At 39.4% G+C, this 25,219-nt stretch overlaps 2 protein-coding genes across 2 annotated transcripts; one reads left to right on the top strand and one right to left on the bottom strand.

Moving 5' to 3' along the window:
• Positions 1-1,724: 1,724 nt before the first annotated feature.
• tppp (tubulin polymerization promoting protein) lies at positions 1,725-19,614 on the top strand. The gene is made up of 5 exons (XM_073486050.1): positions 1,725-1,776; positions 10,389-10,469; positions 11,023-11,358; positions 17,218-17,371; positions 17,455-19,614. Exons 2-5 carry the CDS (start codon positions 10,456-10,458, stop codon positions 17,662-17,664), a joined length of 714 nt encoding a protein of 237 aa, XP_073342151.1. The 5' UTR covers positions 1,725-1,776; positions 10,389-10,455; the 3' UTR covers positions 17,665-19,614.
• Positions 19,615-19,846: 232 nt separating this feature from the next.
• Positions 19,847-24,961, bottom strand: cep72 (centrosomal protein 72). Its single transcript, XM_073486049.1, has 14 exons — positions 24,868-24,961; positions 24,511-24,638; positions 24,106-24,298; positions 23,919-24,027; positions 22,711-22,868; positions 22,553-22,602; positions 22,427-22,469; positions 21,992-22,192; positions 21,718-21,899; positions 21,543-21,636; positions 21,271-21,449; positions 21,057-21,183; positions 20,865-20,976; positions 19,847-20,393 (listed from the first exon to the last, which is right to left on the bottom strand). Exons 1-14 carry the CDS (start codon positions 24,941-24,943, stop codon positions 20,321-20,323), a joined length of 1,725 nt encoding a protein of 574 aa, XP_073342150.1. The 5' UTR covers positions 24,944-24,961; the 3' UTR covers positions 19,847-20,320.
• Positions 24,962-25,219: the final 258 nt, after the last annotated feature.

The raw sequence follows: 25,219 nt of genomic DNA on the forward strand, positions 1-25,219 counted from the left end.
AGTGGTCAGGTATCTAAGTTGATAGAAGAGGAAATTGTGGCGTTTGAGTGGAAATGAAAGCATGTATGTCTTCTCTCTTCCACAGTCACCAATATTTTTACCGCTGCCAAGAAGGTAATGTTTTCACCCATGACTGTTTGTCGGTTGGTTTGTCAGCAGGATTACACAAAAAACTACTGAACAGATTTCCACAAAATGAGGAATATTTTCTTCAACATTGTGAGATAGGGTGTTTTTCAACATTTTAGTTAATTTCTAAGGGAATAATGCAGGGATCATGATGAGAAAAACAGGTATTTAGGTGGCTGGTAACTATGAGTGAGTATAAAAGGGGACTGTTGGGCCTTGGCTGAGGTATGCACTCTACTGAGTGCCATTATAGTTTCAGAGTGGACTGCCTGTGATGTGAACTACCTTAAAAGAGTGAAAATTAAGTAATTTCTCATAATGAATTGAATTAAATATGGTTCTACAAATTTTGATAAAGTCACTTCCAGCTATGTGAGTGTGAAATGGGCCACATGTAGGCGTTGTGTACTGAATTGTAGTGTTTTCCCTGCAGTTATATTGTTTTTAATGTTTGCTGTGTCTGAAAGAAAGTTTATCAGTATGAGTTAATGAAATAGGGCCAAAAATCCATTTTGTAATTACACAGTTGCACACATTGCTTGTAAGTTTTAATGCTTTCACTTGTGTGAAAGTGTGTAAGGTTGATTTGGACAAGATGCCACAAGTTTGATATCAGAGAAAATCTTTTTTTTTTTTTTTAGCTGTAACTGAAGTTTTCTAAAAACCTAAAGATGATGTCTTTGTTTTGTTTCTTTTAAGCACAGTGTGTAGGGTTTCATGACAATTCTGCCAACTGTTGTAGTAGCTCCCTCTGACAGTAGAGGCTGCCTTTAACCACACAGTGGCGCAATTGAAGCAGCCTGAGACAGACCATTATGTCACCAAGTAAATTACACTGGGTGCAGGCTGCTTTCATCATGATGAACTCACTGTTCTGAGCCCTTTCGTTTGCTCACAGGCATGCGTGTTTTTACCACTTGTCTTTGAATTACGCATCTCAGAGCTGAGTACTGCTATTCCATTTGAATCAACAGCAAGGCCAGAGGTTACATAATGTCAATCCAAGTCCAGCCATTAGGCCACTACTGGTTGTGTAACACATTACTACACTGGACATCACAGGAGAAGGTTTCAGAGGTCAGCCTGGGGAAGAGAAGGATGTGACATAAACTTGATTTAATTGTTTCAACATATATATAAAAAAAGGTCACATCATGATCCCTAGAGTCAGTTCCCTCTGGCCACCATCAGGACATTAAGACATCCTGTGCACAGAGAAGAGCAACAAATATTTGTATACCTCCTGTTTGTGATCATTGGCCTTCCTGCATGGCTCACACAGGCACTTCACTCTGATTGTTTATGATTACTGTAAATGATCCTCCAACCAAAACCATCCACGTCCTTTGTTGACAGCTCCATTTCCCAAAGCACCAAAAAGATGCTCCGAGCTCAGACTGCCTGTTTATGAGCGCTCCACTGAGCACCGGAGGAGCTCCATCACAGCCCGCAACACAGAGGAAAACAAGCTCGTCTCACTCGGCGGCAGCCAATCAGCGGGCTGGTTTCTCTTCAGCATCTCGGAGGGACGGAGCCGTCGAGCGGACTTGAGCTCAGGCAGCGGGGAGGAGAAACACTTCAGCACTCCGCGACGCGCAATTATGGTTTTGTGATTTTGACAAAGAAGGTGGAGGATTTCGACACCAGGTGATTAAAACTGAATTTGGCGTTATTGGTTGATTAGTTCTGCTTGGTTCGGCTGATGGTGTGGGTTACCTGCATGTTTTCACATTATGAAACATGAAGGTGACAGCCTACACAGCTGGTGTCTGAGGGTGCTTTTTGTTTTGTTTCATGTCTCTGCATGCTTCCTTTGCACTGACACTGAAATATAAGATGCATTTGAAGCTGTAGCCTGAGGGCGTGTTGTTGCATGCTTTGTCCATGAATTTAAAAAAGGAATCATGTTTAGGCTATAATGCTATATATATATATATATATATATATATATATATATATATATATATATATATATATATATATATATATATATATATATATATATATATATATATATATATATATATATATATATATATATATATATATATATATATATATATATATATATATATATATATATATATATATATATATATATATATATATATATATATATATATATATATATATATATATATATATATATATATATATATATATATATATATATATATATATATATATATATATATATATATATATAGGGCTCTCCAATAAGCACCATTATTGGCTAGAGAGAATGATTGACAATGCATTTGGCCAAGCTGTTGGGTTACATGTTGGTAGTTACATAATTAGGCATGAAAAAGAAAAAAAAGAAAAAGAGTATGCCCTCTTTTATTAGCTTCCTGATTCTGTGTGAATTCAGCTCTAAGACAGAGAAAGAGGAGGCAATTTGATTGCATCTACAGTATGTAACCATATTAGTGTGTTGTATGGCTGCAGCTACCTGGTATTTTCATTGAGTAATCTGCTAATTATTTTCATGATTAATAGATGAATGGATTAATTTATAAAATGTCAAAGAATTATGAAGAATGCTCCCAGAGCCCAAAGTGGTGGCTTCACATCGTTTCTTTTGTCAAACCTAGAGTCCAAAACCCACAGAATCTTCATTTAAAATCATAAACGACAAAGAAAAGCATAAAATATTTACATTTCAGAAGCCGGAACCTGCAAATATCTGATATTTTTTGCTTGAAAATTGAAAACGATTAATCTTTTAGCAATTAGTTTTAATTTTATTATGCGATTTTAGGAAAATGTAATGAGGGGGATTATATAGGTCAGAGTAGATGATACAAAAAATCCATAATGGGGCATCAAAATTCGTTTCATCTCATATGTTAGTTAACATTTCTTGATGCAAGTTAATTTTAAGCACATGTTTAACTAATTATGCTTTTGAAAAGTGATGGGGGACAAAAATGGTCATTTCAAAAAGTGGTGGGGACATGTTGCCAGTGTCCCCAGTGTAAATGACACTGATGAGTCAACTAATCACTTAATGGAAATCAGCTCTACTGTGTTGTCTTTATTGCTTGCCAGCAAATTAATAACCTTCAGGATTTAATTAGATCAGTGTGGACGCTGGTTGCACCCGTAGAAAATAAGGTATTATTGCATTATCCTGTTTATTCAAAGACAGCACACCTAAAGAAGGTATTATCAGTCAGTGAGTGGTTTTGTAGCTGCGTCCTCCCCATAGGTTGAATTAGGTATGCATGAGAAGAAGACACAGTCAGTGAGTTTGTCCCAGATCTCACTGTTCTGGGTTTCATTGCACTGTTCCAAGAGCCTTTGGGTTCTGTCATAAACAATTAACCTCAGAGTGTAAATAACCCTATTTTGTTTGTCATGACTCAAATTCAGGTCAAGTTTACGAAATATATAGAATGCTTCTGGGCAAAGTGAAGTGTTGTAGTCGGACAGCATTGTCTTTACCGCACAAAATCAAAGCCAGAGTTATTTTTTTGCTTTGGCCTTAACATTAGGGGATAGTTGCCGTTGTGTGTTTGACTGTGTTTAATTTTCAGCCGCTGACTAGAGACTTATATGTCTGTGACATTACAGAGACTTTAAAATCTTAATAAATTAAGTGAGACATTATGCAACACAACCTGGCTTCTAAAAACCTTTAACTGGACTCAACTCAGAGCTAATTTGCTGCTGGCTCGACAGGCCTCGCTCCATCTGAGCCACGTCAGGGACACTTCTGCTGTCTCTGGCATCACATATTCCTCACAAATGTCGGGTTGTATAAGGACCCCCGGGCTTTCTTTACACTGCCTTATACCTCTATTTGGCTTGCTGATGCTGCCAACAATAACCGCTGTAGCTAGTTTCAAACATCTTGTTTTTCTACAGCACAATGCTTGCCAAGATGTTTGACTCATAGAGTAGTTAAAGGGTTTAGGGAGGCGAGGACTGACAGACAGCGTGCTGGTGACCTCAGCCCCCGGCTACAGCATGCTTATGTCATGTCCTCTCTGTATGTGTCTTCAGGGGGGACTGTGGTCAAACTGGGAAATGGTTAAGAGGTTTCTTATTTAGGGGTGTCAGGCGGTGCAATCTTTAAACAATGTTGAGACCATGTGGAAGGATAGGGCTTTTATATTTTTGTCATTATAAACCAAAATCTGCAACGCGTTTGTCCATTTTTCACTGTTTTCCCAACTTACCCATGATGTCTGTGGATGCAACAAACCAAGTGGTTTCTACAGAAAATGTAGATCTTTAAAAAAAGATTTACAAATATATTGCTTCATTTGTAAAGGTGCCAAGTAATTCCCCAAAACAGCTGGGCACTGTGGTTTTTAGCAAATGTTACTCAAACATGAGTATTTGTTGGGAACTATTTTCAGCCGCGGAGTAATACAGCCTCAGTGCACTGGAGAGTAGGCTATTTATTTAGTAACTGTTATATTTTTTGCCTTTATTAGATAGTTTACAGTGGAGATGGAGGGAGGAAAACTGATATCAGACTGGGGACGATGAAAATGAACATTGCACATCTTATAACACCATGACCCTAGTCTCCAATTGGCTGCCTATTTCAGGCGGCCAGTGGCCAGCTGTGTGTTACCGTTTTCAAAATCCTCGCTGCTACGGGAACCAACAGGAACAATCTCTGAGCTAGCAACCTACATGCTGAAGATGGCAAGTTACCTTAACACCACTAGTCTAGTACGCCAAGCTCCCTCTAGTGGTACACAGAGGAATCCCACAGATGTTTTTTGAAAATAAAATAATTATGGTAACTGCCAAGTAACTCTCAAAATACTGCAAAGTTTCCAGTTAAAGTTGGGGTATTGTCCTGTAACATTTTTGGACGTCGCATATGCATAGGCCATCCATGATTAGCTACCAGCTAAACTCAAACTGTGATGGCAAGATAATCAGCAGAGGTAAAAGGAAAGGTTCACAAACACTACAAACATGGCTCCAAACAAGAGTTTTCGGGAAGATAAGTGCGGAGCTGGAAGACAATATTTCGAGAAGTCCTGTTGAGACTAGTGCTAGTGGCCACTGAGGCGTCCACAGCACCAGCTAATATTAGCAGCAAACGGCGCCTACGCTACTGTATTTCAACGTCATATTGTTTTTGAGTTGTTACATGATGTAAAAAGTTTGAGGAACACTGCCCTAACAGTAACCTGGTTGCTAACAGAAGCAACCTATACAAGCTAATCCCCCCAAGACTATTTTGCCGGGGCACCGTCCCTGCATTCTGGGTTTAGCATCGCTCAAGACGAGTGTGACTGATTTAAAGTAATACACACAAGCCAGAGTGATATTTTCTCCTAAACCAGAGTGAGAATGTGTGCAGTCAGACCTTTCAGCACTGTGGAGAGAGGTCTGTCTATGCAAGACTACCATGAACCCAACGAGGACTGTGTATGTGGGATGGGCTCAAAATAAACGACTACTCTGTTAATTACTCTCATTGTTCATTAATCGATTAATTCAAGTCTATAAAATGTCAAAGTGGTGAACAGTGTTGATCAGTGTTTCCCACAGCTCAACATCATGTCCTTAAATGCCTTGTGTTGTCCTCAACCCAAAGATGTTCAGTTTACTGTCGTAGAGGAGTAAAGAGACCAGAGAGTACTCACATTTAAGAAGCTCGGATTGAATAATTTTTAAAAAAAATTTCTTCATCAATTTCAAACTGATTAATTATCAAAACAGTTGTTGAGTAATATGACAGTAGACAACTTATCGATTAATCGTTGCAGATAAAGTCTATAAAACCTGAGAGAACAGTGAAAAATACCTGTCACTCTTTCCTTGAAACCAAGGTGAGGCCACCTCAAAACCTTCAAATATCAGTTTGTTATACATTAAGTCTTAAATTCGAGGAGCTGGAATCATTTTGCTCATAAGTTCTTATTGTAATAACCGATTATAAAATTAATTCATATTAAATAATTCATTATCTTTCAATCGGCTAATCGTTGGAGCTCTATGATGTGTCTGAATAGTTTTACGGTCAGTGATGGAGGTTTATGGTCCAGTGAAGTAGTCACTATAGTAGCAGAATGGAGGTCAGTCTTGAGTGGAGTGGGGGGGGGGCCTCGGCGTAGTAATGACGGTTTTTACGTTTTGCTAGAGTGACACTGTCACACTCCGGAGCAGCAGCCTGGAAAGGACACTGATGTAGATGGAAAGCAGATGGGATCTCTGCATGCCCACGCACCATGATGGCATGATGGAGGAGTAGGCTGCTGTTAAAACACCTTCCTCTCTCTCCCAATCACACTTTCGCACACACACAAACAACAGTGTCATCATTCTGTGAGTTAAACACCGTCTGCCAACCGAACAGTTAAACACAACATTTGTGTTTTTGGTATTGCAGCCTGCATGTTGTCTACTGGCTGAGCTCCTCTCTTGAGAATGAATAGAATGTTCCAGCCGTGGCAGCGTATTGTTGCTATGAATAGATGCAGTGCAAAATGGGTCAATTTATGGTTAAAGCACTCATCTGTGCAGTGTATTGCCAGAAGGCGAGTGTATGTAAGCATGCTGTCATCCAGTCACAGATTTGTCTCTGGAGATCTGCCCTTAACCAAATGGCTCCTCGTTTGTATGTGGGGCAGAAAAAATTCACAGGACAGAACTGTTCTACATAGATGGCTGTAGTCGCCTGTTTTTTACATATATATATATATATATATATATATATATATATACATCAGAGTAGTATTTTGTTAAGGTAGAGCTTTGTTGTACCAAATGGCCTCTACACCCTACTGTCTTCACAGTCTGTAATGACTTGATTAAAAAAGCGTTGTCAGAGCACTACACTTCCTTTCATCTGTGCTCTACTTCATGCCACTGAACTGCAGTGTTAATGACCTCTCTCTCGTGTATTGAACATGATGTGGTTTGAAGAGGCCTGTTGTACTGAAGACTCGAGGCCCCTTGAAACTACTGACTATAGATTGGAAGAGGAGAGTGAAAAGATTCCTTTGTTTCTCACAGATTTTGCTGCTGTCGGTGAAGCACAAAGGAGAACACACAGCAAGTAGCAAATCTATGTGAAAGGATGTGGATCCCCACTGAAACTAAAGATAAAAAAGATGGAACCTCAATGTGGGCATCACAGGAAGCTGCTGCGAAAAAATGAAAATGTCTGCATCACATTGAGATACAAAGCAGATTTGACTAGTTTGTGTTCCTATGTAGAGTAGGTTATTCATTTTAATACCACATGTTTTCCTTCCTTTGCATTTCAATATAATTCTGTATCGTAATTATTAATAAATGACAAATGAGGAAATCCCCAACATAAACTTCTGTACTATTCTACACCCTAATTGTACTTGAAATACTTTATTAAAAACCATGAGCAGGAAATGAATTGCCAACAATTTTAACAATCAATTATTCGTTTCAGTCATTTATCAATTTTATGAATTAAAGTGTGTTTACAGGTCTTGGGGAGTACAACTGCAGGTGTAAAAAGTAGAATAAAGCCTTTTGTGGCTCCAGAGGAAGTTGCGTAATCTGATAAACTACCTACAGTGATGTCGCTCAATGGCTATGTTGCATTGTGGGTAATGCAGGTGCCAGGTTATGAAAAGGAAGAAGAATGTGTGGAATAAAAAAGGTGATATATCTGCTTCTGCTGTATTGATTTTTATCATTTGTTTTGATACTGTCGATATTGTGTCCAGTAGTGCAATGCTAGACTGGTGGACAGCTTTTCAAAATCTGGAGCCTATATTACCCACAATGCAACACAGCCACTGAGCATTTACACTACTTTTTTCACTTATGCAGCAGTACTACCCTAGACGTGTAAACACAATTGAATGTGTGTAAACGGTGGGGTTACCCTTTAAAGGTGCAGCGTGTAGGATTTAGCGGCAACTAGTGGTGAGGTTGCATATTGCAACCAGCTGAACACCCCTCTTCTCAGCCTCCCCTACGGTGGCCACTAAAAGTGCGAAAAAATGCAAAAGGTCCTCTCTGAAAGTCAGCGTTCAGTTTGTCCATTCTGGGCTACAGTAGAAACATTCGTTGCCTGTTGTGATAACCTCTGGGGGGGAGTCAGAGAGTGGGGAAGGAAGTCAGTGAATGTGACTAAACATAAGGTGAATAACACTTTAAAACATGACCCCATCTGCAAACATTTCTGCCTGACTCATATACCAAACTACTTGTGTCCTTTTGTTTTGATTGATTGAGGGTGCCATGGTGGCTGAAATAACATGCTGTGTGTTTAAAGTAATCAGAAGTTGCAGTGCCAATGTGATTGTAGCGCTCCAAGTGGCACCGATCGCTCAATTTGATTCAGTCTGATTCCATCTGTTTGGATTACTTTTGACTTGATTCTTGACTAAATTACATCAAATAGACAGTAATATTGTTATCATATTAAAGGACTTATCAGAAATAATTAGCGCAACTCTAACTTCTTTCTTATTCCACACTGCTGCTTTTCAGGGAAAATAAAACTGTTCAAACCATGTGTAACCGTAGTACACCCATAACATTTTGTACAGATACAAAGATGGGGTATCACCACTTCTCTTCCCAAGTTTGAGTATATTAGATGCATTTAAATAACTTTTGAGGCTAAAATAATAAGTATTTCTTTCTTTTCTTTGTAAGTGTATGGAATAGCAGACATGTGAATCAAGCCATTTGTTCTCACGCAATCCCATCTAATTTTTCCTTGGGCAAGTCACAGGTTGTGTCAAGCCAAGTCAAGTTGAGCAATTAAAGCTTATTAAAGTCATATTTATTTCTTAATTTCTCCTCAATCAAAAAGGATTCATTTGCCGTCACTTTTAAACTGAAAAAAAAACCTAAACTGAGAAGATAAAATGAATGCAGAGAACTAATTGGAGTCATCGTGTCAAAAATTCAGTCAAGTCATGAGTGTTTAACTTCCAAGTCCACGTGGAGTCATTTATTTTATGTCAGTTCAAGACAGTGACGCGAGTCACAATGTCACAATGACTCAAGGCCACGTCTCTGCTGAACAGTGAGTTATAAGTGCAGCAAATGGATTCTGATTTTCCATTAACAACCGAACATGGTGATGTGTAAATATAATTTACATGTGTGTGCATTGGTAATATTTAGTTGAGAAATAAAAGATTGAGGCTTCAACAACCTCAATAATTCTATCTGGATTGTCTTGGCCTGAGTCCTCGATGACATATGACTACATAACCATGAATAGTGGTGCTCTGCGATGTCACCATGTGTGTGAAGAAATGGGCACGGGTCAGACAGAGAAGCCACTGGAGTTGGACAATAGGTCCCCAGTGTCTGCTGCTCTGAATGCCATTATTCATACACATTAATAATCTCTCCTTTTTCTCCCCTAAGAATTGACATCCTGATTATAATGGCTTTATGCAGTGTCAATCTTGGGACTTTTGTACCCATTTAAGTGTCGACTGTACTCAGCGAGGTCACAGTTGTGATTGTTGGCCACGGGGTCGTGGAAACAAAACCCCTCGCTCTACACTGTGCCACTCGGGGTGAGTGGAAATCACATTCTTGGTGAGTTGAGGGGCTTTGCTGGCTGGAGCAGACCGTTTAGTCCACAGGACACCTCGTTCGGGTTTGCATCTTGTTTGTATCTGTTAAAACTGTAGCAAGTGCAACTACTGGCAGATCATTTTAGAGACTTTGTTGGGCTGTACTTTGCCATGGTAACACACTTCCTTCAAGGATGCTGAGCTAATAATGGGAACAGCTGAAAGGTGAGCAGAGGTTTAGAGGATTACATTATTTCTTTTGTCAGTAATTTGATTTTCCTGCATCTTACTAAAGGAATAATGACTAAAGTAAGCAGTTCAGATGTGTGTGAGGCTTCTTGAGAGGGTGAAATGCTGCTGCTCTGTACATAGAGGATGATGATGTGAATAGAGGGGATTCCCTGAACTGCTCAGCTTGCAAATCCAATCTTTAGAAATGTGTCACAACAAAAGATAACTAACACACAGACGTTGATCTGGAAGGAATTTGGTGGTAATGCTGATAAAGAGGATTGAGATGTTCCTTTTGAAGTTGTGGTTCTGAAGTTTTGCCTTAAATGTAGCCGTGTGTGTGTGTTTCAGGCTGGATTAGACATTATGTCATCAATAATTGTGCATGATTAAAGAGGAGTATTGTATTTTTAAAGCCGTGCTGCAGTAATTGCTTTAATTTTTGTTAATTTTTTTATTATGTCCTCCACTTTTTGGCACTTCCTCTCACAGTATTCACCTCCGTTCTCATCTTTTCCACAGCACAAAGAGAAAACACAAGTCAGCTAATCTGAGCACTGCACAGACGGAACTGAATTCCTGCACGAGCATGGCAGACCAGAAGTAAGTTATAGAAGTCGTCTACAGTATTCTGAGCCTTCACCTCACATTTTGTGTGTTAGTTCAACATCCATCTGCTCTCCTGCTTCTTGATTTGTGTGCGTTTGAATTCCTCAGAGATCTATTTATATCCTTAACCTCTGTGCCAGAACACGTAAGACATCTGCCCATTCACAGGCAGCATGAGCACAGAAACGCACCTCTGGAGAGTCTGATCTTGCCCGTACTACACAGTAAAAAGGAACAGGCAGAAGGCAAACTAGCAAGCTGTGTCTTGACCTCACGGCATGACGCATTGTTTACTTGCTTTAGAAGAGTCTGTCCGTTGAGAGTCTTGCAGAACTGGCTTACATCAGATGTAGTTCTGCCAAAAATCTTTGTCCTCCTCCTTGGTGTAAGAGCTGATTAAATGTCTTTTTCTCTTGGATCTGGTGATTTTATCCATTAGCTTTTACTGTAAAACTAAACATTTTCCATATTAACTCAACCAAAAACTGCCACATATACCTCATACCTCACATAGATGATAAGATAATGTTGTATTTTTCCCTCCCAGAGACAACATAGATGACTTTAAAGTCCAGACAGCCAAGCATCCCAACATCGCCTCGGCCCCTTTACGGCCGCACACTGAACAGTCTAAAGACCGGGCGTCCAAAAGGCTTTCAACTGAGTCCAATGGGACCAGTGAAGGAGGTCAGGGGTCATCCACGCCGGTGGAGTTGACCGCTTTGGAAGAGGCATTTCGTCGCTTCGCCATCCACGGTGACACTCGCGCTACCGGCAAGGAGATGCACGGCAAGAACTGGTCCAAGCTCTGCAAGGACTGCGGCGTGATTGACGGCAAGAGCATCACCCTCACTGACGTGGACATCGTCTTCAGCAAAGTCAAGTAAGGAAGGCACCAGATGTAGTGTGTAATGTACTTCAGGCTAAATATTGTCAGTTCATTTTGAGCTTCTTATCTTTCATTATATAAAAGTTTGTTATTGAATCTCCCAACGTCTCAGCCAGCTAAGATCTCATAACAGGCGTGCCAATACAGGATTACTTTACTGTTGCAGCAGTGGAGATGACTTAAGGCTGAGTCACCTAGCCCAGCATGCCTGAAAGGCCACTAGAAGTGGTGCAGACACGGTAGCACTGTGGTTGTGAGGACACAGAAATGGAGATGAAAGCTGTCTCTGGACAAAGGAGGTTCCCTTTGTATTTCGTTCAGAGAATTGAATCAAAGGCATCTTCTTTAGTACACATTTAAGGAAAACAGGCACCAACTTTACTGTACACTGATTTACCGGAGAGAAACGGCAATGAAAATTGACTCTGGTTGTAGCGTGCAAATTAATTTAAGGTGTCAACTGTCTAGATACCCTCCACACTTCTATTAAGGCGTAAAAATAATCTCTTGTGTGTCTGAAGGAAAAAAGTATAATTATGTCAAAATGTTAAAATGGCACCCATTGGAAGCTTCAAGTTTCCACATTACACTTGTGTTTGCTGAATATTGGACGAGGATTGGCTTCAAGAGTATTTGTGATGTCACAAATCATGCTCATAGTCCCGCCTCTTAAAATCAGATTGTCAGTGAGGACAGAGAAAATTTACACTTTCAGCAATGAAAGTGAAAACAGCCTTCTAGTGTCAAAGTCTGACATCACTCCACACAGCGACGCTCAAATATTCAACAGAGGAAAAACACATTTTTGACTGGAGGGGGACTTTAATGTGAACTGAAATTAGATAACATAATAGAAACATCTCTCTTTTATATTTATTGAATTTCATGTTTTCAGGCAGCATTTTGGAAGATGCCTTTTGTTTCTTACATTAAGTTGACTCAGTTGAAGCTGTCCCTCAGAAACAGCAGCAAAGCATAGGTTAAGATGGCTCATCCTGTGTCTCCTCAGGCCAGACTGATTCATCCTTTACTGCTTGATTTAAGTGGAGTCTAATAATAAGCTGTGACCTCAATATTATTTCACCAAAGGAGAAACATTTTTCATCTGTACAGCTGTGCTTATGTTTAACAAGGATACGAAGGGTCTGCAAACTATGTGGACTGATAACACACTGACAGATGAGTGTAAATATCTTCTTCCACATTAAGTGTTGGCCACATACAGTGAGGTCCATACAGTGGCAAAAAATAAATCTGGTGTAAGAAAGGACAGGGCTTTTACAAAGTGTGTTTGTAGGATTTTTGTGCTCGGTTGTTGATTTTCATTCATACACAAAGCAGCTTTACATTTCTTTCTCTCCTGGTTGGATGTTTTGAATAAAGATTGTTCTGCTAGACAGCACCAGAATAGAAGAGTATGGCTGGGAGCCACTCATCATGGAGTCTTGCCGAAGGAGCGGAGAAGCCACGAAAAATGTCTGCTTGGGAATCTCGTATTGATTTAGTAGATTTTCCGTGTTCTGCCTGTGTGTAATCACAGCTCAATCTCAGTCACTTTGTGTACACACAGAATCCAAAATGGTTTTTAGTGTTATTTTTCTGTTTGAGACTGTTTGTCCCTGTCTATGTAACAGAGGAGTGTGCAGGAAAGATGGAATATTTTAAAAAGTAGCTCCAAGAGTATTCAAGTCCTAAAAAAATTGTATTACTAAACTAGGACTTATTGCTAGTATTAAATGTGTATAGTGCAGTTTAATTTCAAAGTCTATATTTTTATTTTTATTTTGGATATTTCATCTATCAAGTAGAAAGTTACACATAAGATATTTGAAATACAATATTCTACTCTGAAATCTATTAATTGCACCTGTTATTTGTCTAAATTAAAGACCAGAAAACTCACAAAACACAAGAAGGCTGTGGAAGGATTCCCTCCTCAACTATATCAAAGACCATGCATATGGCTCCAGATGCTAGAGACTTACCTTGACTGTAATGCTTTATGTTGTTGTCCTTGTAACAAGTGTTAGTTAATAGTTAATAGTTAATAAGGACCTTATAAGTCATTATAGATTCTTATTAATATTATAAGCTTATAAGCTTGACTGTTTTAAGTGTTCGCACAACCCGTGTACCAAGGCCGAGTGGGAGTCCTCCCACAAAGAGTGCATAATAAAGTATGTTTTTTAATAAGGCATTTAGAAAAACCAGAGGCAATCCAGCCACTCCAAACGAGAAAAAGTACCAAAACGAGGAAGGAAATATTAAAAAGCCTTTATTGTAGTGGCTGAATCATTTAAAAAACTAACATGTTTCGACCATCAGGTCTTCATCAAGGCTCCAAAGGACTTAATTTGAAGACCTAATGGTCGAAACATGTAAGCTTTTTTTAATGATTACCTTTTTAATGATTCAGCCACCATAATAAGTTATATAATACTTTCCTTGTTTGGAGTGCCTGGACTGCCTCTGGTTTTTGAAGTATTCTTTTTCCTGTTTTCTAAGCTCACCCGACACCAAATTTTGTGTACATTGTGTAACATAGAGCGACCAGTCATCCTCTTTTTCTTAATAAGGCATATTTCACACTTTAGATCAAGTAGCTGCAAAAAACATAATTCACTGCTAATAAGTGCATAATAAAGTAATTTTAATAGGGCAACAAAAAAAGCTTCGTAGAGACTAACAATCACATGATAGACGGGTAATTAACATGATTACTGTGCTGTTTTTAACACTTATATAATCTTATAACACAAAATAATGTTAATAAGCATCTTAGACAGATTTATAAGGGCCTTATTACCTATTAACCCTTCATACAAGGAGCTTTACGTTTCTGTAAGTTTTGCCATACATAATTATTAGCAGTTCTACGACCAAAGAGGCAGCAGGATATAACAATGCAGAATGACATATGCAAACCAAAGAATTAAAATGATTACTTGTAGTCTACACGTTTTAAGGATTGGCAATTTTTTTTTTGCACTTACTGGAAATTCTCTGCTGAAAGATAATAAGCCACTTTACCAACAAAGTATCCTTTGTGTGTCATGCAGGTTAAAGAGCTCTGTAAAATGTAAGACTGAAAGCAAAAGAAGTACTGTACCCTTGTTTTTCTGGACTTTGAGTCACCCACATGAACACCTTCACAGTTGGCATGGCAATGGGTGTTCTTGGCAAGACAAGAGTGGGAACTTACAGCTGACTGTGGGATTTAAGCTTGTTTACATCACGCTCCATTGGTGAGCAATATTTAGAAATGTGTAAACAATATGGTGCAACCACTTTAAAGATTTAAGGACAAGTAGTTCCCTGTCATGTATGCTTTTCGTGGTGAATCTGTGCAATATTGTAGGGACCTGGATGTGTGTGTCTGGCATGTGACTTTGCAGGCTCTGTCGTCTGAGCTGCCTGATCAGAGAGGATCGTACTGTAGAATCAGTAGAATCTGACAAAGCTTGTGGTGTGCTTACACTTCAGATGCAGCCACAGGATAAAAAGAGGTTCAGACTGGGGGAGGGGCTCATTTTCATGTAGTTTTTGACTCCAGGCATGACTGAGCTGGGGAGGGCTGCCATGCCAAGATGCAGATCTCCACTTTCCCTTTAATCAGTGTCAAATGCTCTTTGCTTGCACACGAAAAATTAAACATCTTAATGAGCACTGACTAATCATAGCATGGCTGAATGAAGCCTTATTTATTGTGGGTATGGAGGTCTGCTGCACCACATTGAGTCTCTGCTGTGCTGTCTGTCTGCTTGGAGCCAGAACACCACAGTATAAACTATGGATGAGGTAGAAATCTGGCGTGGGCTAATTAATTACAATCATGGTCTTATGGTGGCTTCGGTTGTATTTCCTCATCAGTGAACATGATCGTAGGCGGCGCAGGAGCATTTTTGCATTAAACAGATTCAGACAACCACTGTGTCAGATCCATATGGATCATGTACTGCAGATGGTTGAACTCTGTAAATAAACAGCAGGTCAGCTACCGCAGTGTGCCTAATGATAATAAAGTTCCACTCGCCTCTAACCTTTCTCCTCTTTAACCCTTATGGCAGCCTTCTCAGATTCTGATGGGCTGCTTATTTACGGAGCTTAACTATTTGTATACTTTGGAGGATTTATTGGCTCAGTGTGGAGAGATTTGCCGAGGACACACAGTTATCTTCCTCGGACAGCTGGAGATCCAGTTTCCCTCCTGACAATAGACAGCACGGAACAGGCGCAGAGGAATGGAGCTCTCAAATGTTCAACACTGATAGATTGCCCAAACAAAACAAAAAAAAGGGTCACTGGATGAGTCAAATTAATAATAAACCCAAACATCCCTGTTTACTGGAGCTTGTTGCTATGACAGCCGGTTGCCCGGGGAGACTTCAGGCTTTATAGGCTGTTGTTTATGCGATTTATCACCACAGCAATGGCTGTTTATGTTTGTGTTACTATGCACTTTTAACATGGAAGTGAAACAGGCATGTGGCCAATTAAACAACTAGAGCACTCTCAGAAGGAGTGATGGATGATGATCTGTGGTCTGGTACCGACAGAGGTTACACCAGTTTGATCTTTTTTACATTTTTATTTATATTTGGATATGGCAAAGTCGCAGAGTGTAAAGAACTTTTTTGATATTTTTTTCAGTTATTCATACAGTTTGTATATATTCATATGCACTGAAAGGGGTATTTAAAAGCCACATGTGGGTCATAACTCACTAAGTAAATTGGGGTTATACATTTGACTGATTTATCCAAATACAGTACATTTTTTCATTTTTGATCCTTAAAGAATAAGTCAACTTCTCCATTTTAAAGGTCCCATATGATGCTAATTTTCAGATTCATCCTTCGTATGACTAGAAAATGTTTACATCCCTTCATTTCCAATTTTTTAAAATTTTTCTTATACTGCCCATTGATGCAGCACCTCTATCCATCCTGTCTGAACGCTCAGTTGTAGCTCCTGTCTCTTTAAGGCCCCCCAGTCTGCTCTGATTAACACCTCTCACACGCCTGAGCAGGCACCACCCGCTGATGTTTCTGCGTCAGTTCTGCCGGTGTTTTCGCAACCAGGGCCATGTTGGGGCCGTGATGTCACAACCTTACGGAAGTTCTGACAGCTCGTTTTGAAAGCACAATTTTCTGAATATAGGCTATGTGCAATACAATCATAAAAGACATGGAAATCTCCCTTTTCTAAAATATCTGACCTTTACATTATTCCTAAATTATTCGATACCGATCTTTCATTGTAGATTTTCATTGTAGATTTGGCCACTTTCGAGTGTTGTTTTACTTTCCAGCTAAAGTGCCTGCAGCAGCTTTGTATCCCTTCTCCGTTTTAAAAACACAACCAGATGTAGAGTTTCCAAGTTCAGGGGTATATGAGTCTTGAATATGGTTCTCAGTTTGAACTTTTATATGAGAATACAGAGATTCAGCAGGTCTAAATGTCTCTAGCTGGATTGAAAACATCAAGCCTCTGGGTGCTGACTATTGCAGCTGAGCACAATATGATACATGATATGAAGAGACAGTCACATATACAGCCTACAGGTGTGTGTGTGTGTGTGTGTAGTTGCTCAGACGACAGCTGAGTACTGAGACACACTGAGAGACGAGATCCAGCAAAAGTTTTCTCATTGTTTATCTCAGCGGGATACCATCTCCGTGCTGTCTTACATCTGCCATGTTAAAGTGATCACACATGGCTCTGTGTACACTACCGCCTGCTCTCATTTTAAGCTTTCAGACTCTACTGAGAGATTTTTTGTGGGGTTTTTAAGAACCATGCTGTGACAAGTGTTGATCTCATACTTAAGCTCCTTTTCCACCTACATTTCAGGAAGAAATCCGCTCGCAACATCACATACGACGAGTTCAAGACTGCAATAGGAGAGCTGGCCAGGAAGAAATACAAAGACAAGACTGGAGAGGAGGCCGAGGCCGAGGTCTTCAAGCTGATTGAGGGGAAGACACCTGTCATTGCAGGAGTCACGGTAAGAATCAAAGCGTGAATATTACTGACATTATATCTGTAGTCAAACATTAAACTCAAATGCTTTTTAACGCTTCCTCACAGAGAGCCGTGGCCTCCCCGACAGTGAGCCGTCTCACGGACACCAGCAAGTTTACAGGGTCACACAAGGAGCGGTTTGACCCCACCGGCCGTGGGAAGGGTAAGGCGGGACGAGAAGACATAGTCGACACTTCAGGATATGTCTCGGGATACAAACACAGAGGGTCGTACGAAAAGAAAGTGAATAAACCCACCGTGGGCAAACCCATGTGAGGGCGAGGATGAGGAAATAAACATTTGATCAACTACTAGGATAATTTTCTATTAAAAGAGTACTCAAAGAAAGCACAAAAGAATAGGATTTCATATATTTTCCCACCCATCTATTTTGTGTGTATGTGTGCGTATGTGTGAGAGAAATGATTTTGAGTTCCTCTCTTTGTGAAGTGTGAGAACTGGAAAACTGTTTACATCTATTTTTACAAAGTCATCACCAGCTGGTACATTCCTGTCTGATAGCGAGTTACACTGAAGAGAACAAACGACAGAGAAACTGCTATGCTATGAATATTGAAGCTTTGTTGTTATGATAGGGCCTTATAATATTTATTGAGCACAATTGAAACAACATGCCAAGAAAAACAAAAGTGGGACAGGAGTTTGAGGAATTAACAACATTGCACTTTTTAATGGAGGCTTTTCTATTCCCATATTTAGCTGAAGCGATGCATTTTTAATTTGTTTCGCAGAGGTTCAGTGACAATTGGCACACATTTTTAACATGGATATTATCAGTTTGTTTATTTTTGAAAATTTAAATAGTTAATTCCATCCTCAGTGTTATTTGTCCGTCTGCCACCCCTACTTGTCAAGTCTTTAGGAAAATCTGCTGTTAATTTGTTTTCATTTTACAAGCTCACACTGTCATTTCAATAATTTGCCTTCAGCTCAAATCAAGACAAATATCTTAAGGGTTTTGTCAACTACAATTTAGCTCATCAGGAGACTGAACATTTCTTACCACTGCCGTATCTTTTTTGCTTTTGTGAATATGTAAAACGTAAAAAACAAAACTCCTACCATGCAAATGTTTTAAATAAGCCTGCTTACAACACTTAAACAAAAATAACTTAACAGGAGTTCCTTATTCTCTCTTACACTTTCGCCATTCAGACCCTATTGTATCTACCTACATATGAACCATTTTGCTGACATGCTTTTTGAATTTTAAATTGGTGAATTCAGCTGAAGGACGCTCTAACTACAGTCGATGAGCTCAGTTGTACAAGATTGTATTTTTAACATTTTACTTATATTTCCTCATCAGATTTCTATACAGTAATTCTAATATATTTGTGGTAAGATTGTGTATATTCTAAAAAGTTATAGCCACATGGCTTAATTTATGACACTGGCTTTATATGTTGTTGTTTTTTTTTCTGTATTGCTGTACTTTGTGCATGTTATGTATATTGCATTTGATTCAGAAGCATCTAGATGACAGTAGGAGTTTTGTCATATCTTATCTGAACTGCCGTGCCTGCTGTGAGGACAGACTACTGGACAGACTTCAATATTTTCTTGCTAAAAAAAAATATTAAGTGATGAAATTGTGGGATCATGATAACATTGTGTATTGCTTGAAATCAATATGTATCAACCTGTACATGTACAAAGCCAGCTGCACTCTAATGCTATTATATTTGTCTTTTGGTAAAAGATTTGGAGTACCTTTTAGGTGTGGTACTGTCATCCAAGGCACAAATTCAACTGAAAACAAAAGCAGGGTTTTACTGTTGTATCTGTATGAGATAAAGGGAAAAATTCAAACAAAGTGATATTTTGTAGAATATTTTTCCAACATTGTGAGTGTTCGTCTCACATTACCTGTAGCCTCAGCTGATGAAGAATCATGCATCGAGTGCAAAACTAGCAGCTATCAGTGTGTTAATCTTTGTCTGCTGCAGTATCTTGAGTAAGATCTGTTTTCTGTGCTTAATGCCAAATACTGTGCACCTTTAATGTGGAGGAACAATATTGTCTTTTTTTAATCTTTGAAAATAACTTTTAATGTACTATTGTGCCCCGGTGCATGCAGCGTGTTTTTGTTCTTGTTCTTTAGGCCTCTTAATGTGTGTTCATGATTTGTAGTGCATTCTTGAAAATAAAAAAAACACACCTTTGAACCTTGGCTGAGTAGGTTACAGGGTGTCAGTCAAAACACATCGTTTTCTTATGGCTTTTTCAGGACCACTGTGAAACTCCCCACCAGTAGCACCGACCAGTGACCTGTAACATTCACATAAAACCAAAAGCTCCGATCACTTCATGCAGTAGCATCCACATCGTAACCTGCTTTGCCAGGTCTTGCATTAGTGTTTGTGAGAGGAAAGTGCATGTGTGTGCGAAGCGTTCCAGCCCTAAGGCAGAGGTATAAATAAAGTCACAGTGCAGCTGGAATCTAGATGCATTCATTCCACTGCAGCGTACAAAGCAGATGGAGACACGAGTGACCTACAAAAAAAAAAAAGAGGGAAAACAGCTAAGAGAGACACAATCTTGCCACTGATCCAGGAAACACATTATGACCTTCTCACTAACATTTTCCCCCTCATAATCATTTAACAGAACAGTGCTGTCACACACTTATACACAAACTTTGTCGAATGAATTGCCTTTCCCCGTTACTGTTTACATCAAACAAACGCAGCCTATACATATTTTTCTAAAATAACAAACGCAATAATCTAAACACACAAGGGCTGTGAACTTAATACACTGAAAAAATAAATGTACACTGCAGTGATGTGAAGTAAAAATGATTTAAAAACAGTCCATAGTTGAAGGCCTCGTGCAGCGAATGCAAAGCCAATATGATGCTCTGCGTGGTCTTGCTTTGATATTTTCATCCCCGTGTGCATCTTTTCAGTCAAATTCTCCTTTCAGTTTCCCCACTTCCCTTCAACTCAGCTAGCAAACACTCGTTGGTAGCCACCAGGGACCTGCAGTATGTACACAAATCACACACAAACAACCAAGTAGCACTGATTTGTTGTGGGCATGTAGATACAGTCAGAAACCATTCCAAATCACATACTTTTTTTCTTAATTTTAGTACGTTCTGCAGCTGCTCTTACAAAGTACGTACTGTTGCATGAGATATGCAAACAGACAAATTCACGCAAAATTTGATGTAATAAGAGATCTATGCGATTTGCAATGCAGCCAATCATCTGTATGTGCTCTCTTAGTAGCTCAGTCAATGTTACATATCTTCCACTGCAAAGGATTGTGGGTCAGAATAGCCAGAAACACATGTTGCCTTGCATACTGTTGCCTTGCATACTGACCGGATGCATCCTGATATTTTTGGCATACTGTATTTGACATGCTATGTATTGGGATGTACTAAACTGTCTTGTAGTGCAAGTGTTGGAATGAGTGTCAACACTAAGATGGCCATGTCTTCTCACCTGTGGCTTTCTTGCAGCATCTCTGACAAATCCTTTACCTTCTCGGCCTCCTGCACTTTCTCCCTCAACCCCTCGATCTCTTTCCTCAGCTCCTCCACTTCTGTCTGAGCCTCTGAGCGAGAGCAGAGAATTTTATAAGGCAACCAGCAAAATATTCACTCAAATGTTTCTCCCACTGGCATTTACACCCACCTTTAATCTGAGTAATAGGTGAACTTTTCATCATAGACTTGAGATACTGTCGTTCTAACTTGATGAGCTGTTTCTGTAGAGCCACGTTTTCCTCCAAAACTATCCTCAGCTGCTCATTTAGTTTGCCCTGTGTTTGAGTAAAAGACAATAAATACAGCAAGCTCATCCTGTTATATGAAGTTGGACATTGTTTTCTTGTGCTAAATCCACTCACAACTGCACTGCGAGCCTCCTCCAGCTGAGCAGAGAGGTTACGGACTTCAGTTTTGTGCTCCTCCTCTTGTGCGGCCGCTTGAAACCTCAGTGCATCAGCTTCCCGTCTTAAGGTCCTGACCTCAGCCTCCCGACAGGAAATATCATTTTCCATCATAGAGAGGATCTGGACTGCCTGAGCTGGAGCCAAATATAGAAATGATGAGAAGACATTCATTATCTCAGGCTCCTGTAATCAGATACCACATTCCCCAAAAGTGAACTCCAACTCACACAGGAAGTTGTTGTTATGATGCAGCGATCTCTCCCCCGTCCAGTGTTTGTCCACAAGGTTGAGGAGCATCTCCAGGGGTTTCCTGTAACTACCCTGAGATGGAATTCAGAGATGAGTTGATATGAGAAAAAGAACAAATGCATAACGACTTAGAAGACTGAATTAACTTCCCACCCTTTTTTTCTTTTCTCCTTGCTGCGGCAGGCTGGAGCCCCCTTCAGTCTTGTTGAAGGTAGAGTAAGTCAGTCTTGGAGGATGTAAGATGGGGTTGGAGGGGTCAGACAGATTCAAACCAGGACAACGTGGACTGGGAGGCCGGATATTAATAAACAAAGAGCTGTGACGGCGACTTTGATCTGAAAAAATGATGCATAAATTCAACAGCTTGCCAAGAAAGTGAAGATTTGGTATCTGCGGTCGTTTATAACTTCTGACATTCAGCTCTTACCAGGATTGGGGGTATAATGTCCCTTGGCTTCATGTCGAGTTTGATCAGGAAGGTCCTTTTGCTTTTGTTTTCCAGACACAGGTCTGTGTTTCTCTACATAAGGGCCAAAGGACACCTTTGGTCCGTCAGTACCTTTTAATGAGGTAGAGCTTCTTTTATGAGATGGTTCCTTTGTGTGTGGCACTTTGGACTCTGTGTTATCTGCTCAATTACAAGTGACATAATAAAACACTGAAATTAATTGACCTTTGAAAGACACTGTTGTGTTCATGATTAAAAAATAGGCCTACATAAGTATTGCCTTCTGTCGCCACCTAGTGGTTGGTTTTACACAATTTCATGGCCATTATTTTTTTTTTTACTATTCAAAGAAAACATATGTAATCCTGTGTTCAACAGCTATGATTACCTACCCAGAGAGCTGCAAAAACTTACCATATTTCATACGGGGATACCTGAGGATGGGTTTAGCAGTTTCCTAAAAATAAAAAGCACATGCAGCTTTAATGATAAGATATGTTTTATGATGATATGTTTAACTGACTGTGAAATAAGAGTCACCTGTATGGGAGTAGAACTTCTCTGTTCTGTAAAATCTCTTGATTTTTCCCCTGGTGGTTGAGAGACAGAAGACAGTTTGACATTAATAGACTCTTGAAAAAACAACAACATTTTACTGGTTTGCTTTTGATTTGAGAATTAGCTTTTGGACATCATACCTTCTGCCTCCTTCTGAACAGAGTCAGAGAGAGGCGGAGCTTCACTTTGGCCTCCACGATTTGTCACAACAAAATTCAACACAATATCATCAGTGTCAGTCCTCAGAGAGAGCCTCTTGGTTAAGCGGTCGACTAAAGCCAGTCTCTGATCACTGCTTCTGGAAACCACAAGCAAGACAGTAATTTATTTTGATGATGGAAACTTTTTGTGGATGTTTCTGTCAACCAGAGTTACTACATTTTTTTCATTTAAGACTTTACACTGACCAAAATTAAGCACCTGAGTCACTCACTTTTTTCTGTAAACTTAATTATTGCAAGACTTCATCTGAGTGATGAGTATTTGTGAAGTCTGATATGCAGCCAGAATAATTAACCTCTTAATTAATAGTTAATTAAGAAAGATTTCTGGATTTCTAATTGGGGTACTTTAAACCCAAGAGGGTGAAAAGAAAAATTAAACCTGAAGCCATTTCTGTCGAGTCCATGGAGATATACTTGTTCTCTATTAACAGGATTTCTTTGAGAAACACTGGAAATGTAGTTCTTGGATAGATGTGTTAAGTTCAAAGGTAGAAAGACTTTGATATTATTCAGTCTTATTCATTATTATAAAGCGATAGAGGTGATGTAAATACACTTTCTTTCATAACAGTAATTTGAATAATTAGGTTGAAACAATACCGAATTTATTTATTTGTATTGAGACGTTTATATTATTATTATTTTTTACCCACTATTGGGTTAAGATGAAAAAGTGTATTTGTTAGGGAATAACGTGAAAGGTTGATTGTCATGTTTTTGTATTCACGGTTATAGATAATATAGTTTTTGTATAAACTAAGGACAATACTTTTTTGAAGAAGCATTTTTGAAGAAAACAGAAGTGTAAAGTTTTGTATACATATTAATTACATGACAGATCTATGGCACCACCCTGATGAAGGCAAGACAGTTTAAAACGTTTAGTTAACATGGGATGGTGTACTGAAGAAGAGTTGGGCAACATATTTTAAACTGGAAGAAAAATGACCCATTTTTTTACTAAACATTCCCAAAGCTTCTTTGTCCTTCTTTCTACTATTCTAGACCCAACATCACAATCAGTTTTGCTGTGTTTTCCATGTTCTCGTGATCATTGGCAGACCTATCGAATCAAATAGGGACTTAAACACACAAACTCATTACTCATCTGACAATCAGTGTACCTTTGGTCAGCAGCCTCATTCAAAGCTGAGCTCTTCTGCTGAGGCAGAATGTCAGAGGAGAACTGCATAATGGCAACTTTGCGCTCTGTGTCTCTGATTGAACAGCCATCTAGAAAGCAAAGGAGGAGACTCAGTTATTCTGAAAACTGACATGAGATTAGCGCAATCTGAGCATTATTGCTCTCACCTAGTTTGCGCAGGTTGGGCATGTCATGCACCAGATGAGGGCGATAGTGTGGGTGACTTCTGGTCACAGGGTTGAGCCTGAGGTCCAGCTCTCTCAAAGCTGGCAGCTCATACAGCTCTTTCAGCTCTTCAAGGGAAGGTAAGCAGTTATTGTACAGGATGAGCCTCTCCAGCACTTTCAAATGTTTAATTCCCTGAGGAGAAAAAATAATAAAAGGGGTCAGTCAGCGGTTAGTATCAGATCCTTTTTACAATCTAAATGTTACTTAAAGAAGAAATAAAAGGGGATAACTGGACATTATTAACCCCTTTCAGTTGTTTACAGTAGTTTTATGATCAGGGAATTTAATATAACATCTACAAACACGTTTACAGCTTGAAAAGTGTAAGAAGAGTTTAAATCTACCTCAACAGAGACAAGCGCATTGTAGGACAGGTCCAAAGACTTCAGACGGACAAAGTTATTCAGTGCGTTTCCCAGATGTCGTATCTTCTCCTCACGAGTCCCCGGGAGGCTCAGTGAGCGGACATCACCTGTTTAGAAAGTATAATACGTATAAATGAGACGGCACTGCATCCGGTTTGCAGCAGGTGACAGTTATTGTTGATGGCTATGTTAGCATTCGTTAGCTTAGCCACCGGTGATGAAGCTTGGGAAAGTGACTAACGGTTAGCTGCAATAGTTTTACGTTGTTTTACGCCACGGGTTGTTAGCTGGTATTTATTCCTGTATGATGTTTGTATAACCATGAGATAATATTACCAAGACACGGATGTTTTAATTGTAACCTGTCCCGTATCCATTGCTCTGTTACTGTTGTCAAACACTCCGCCGCCATGATTTTCGAACTTTAGCTGCATTCAAGTACCGTCAAATGAGCGTTGAAAATTATGTTTCACCTGGTTCACATAAGATGCTAATGCGGTCTTGCATGTTACAATGATCCGAAATCAGATGAAACTTTTTACTGAATAGAATATGTTTTCAAACTGTTTGGCTTATCATTATGTGTGGGCTACATCACGTTTTAAAACTCATAATAATTCCTTTTGGCCAGCGCTGTATCCTGCTGGAACAGCGTCAGAGATTACGACCGGCAGTGAAGGCAACTTGC

The sequence above is a fragment of the Pagrus major genome, chromosome 17 (genome assembly GCF_040436345.1).
Source record: "Pagrus major chromosome 17, Pma_NU_1.0".
Taxonomy (NCBI): Eukaryota; Metazoa; Chordata; class Actinopteri; order Spariformes; family Sparidae; genus Pagrus; species Pagrus major.

Excerpts from the sequence above, each read along its gene's own strand:
- tppp (XM_073486050.1), top strand. Across the intron at positions 11,359-17,217 it reads ATCGTCTTCAGCAAAGTCAA|GAAGAAATCCGCTCGCAACA; the intron begins GTAAGGAAGGCA and ends CCTACATTTCAG. Across the intron at positions 17,372-17,454 it reads CTGTCATTGCAGGAGTCACG|AGAGCCGTGGCCTCCCCGAC; the intron begins GTAAGAATCAAA and ends GCTTCCTCACAG.
- cep72 (XM_073486049.1), bottom strand. The coding sequence starts at position 24,943 with ATGGCGGCGGAGTGTTTGACAACAGTAACAGAGCAATGGATACGGGAC. Across the intron at positions 24,639-24,867 it reads ATTAAAACATCCGTGTCTTG|GTGATGTCCGCTCACTGAGC; the intron begins GTAATATTATCT and ends CTTTCTAAACAG. Across the intron at positions 21,184-21,270 it reads AGGAGGCTCGCAGTGCAGTT|GGCAAACTAAATGAGCAGCT; the intron begins GTGAGTGGATTT and ends ACTCAAACACAG.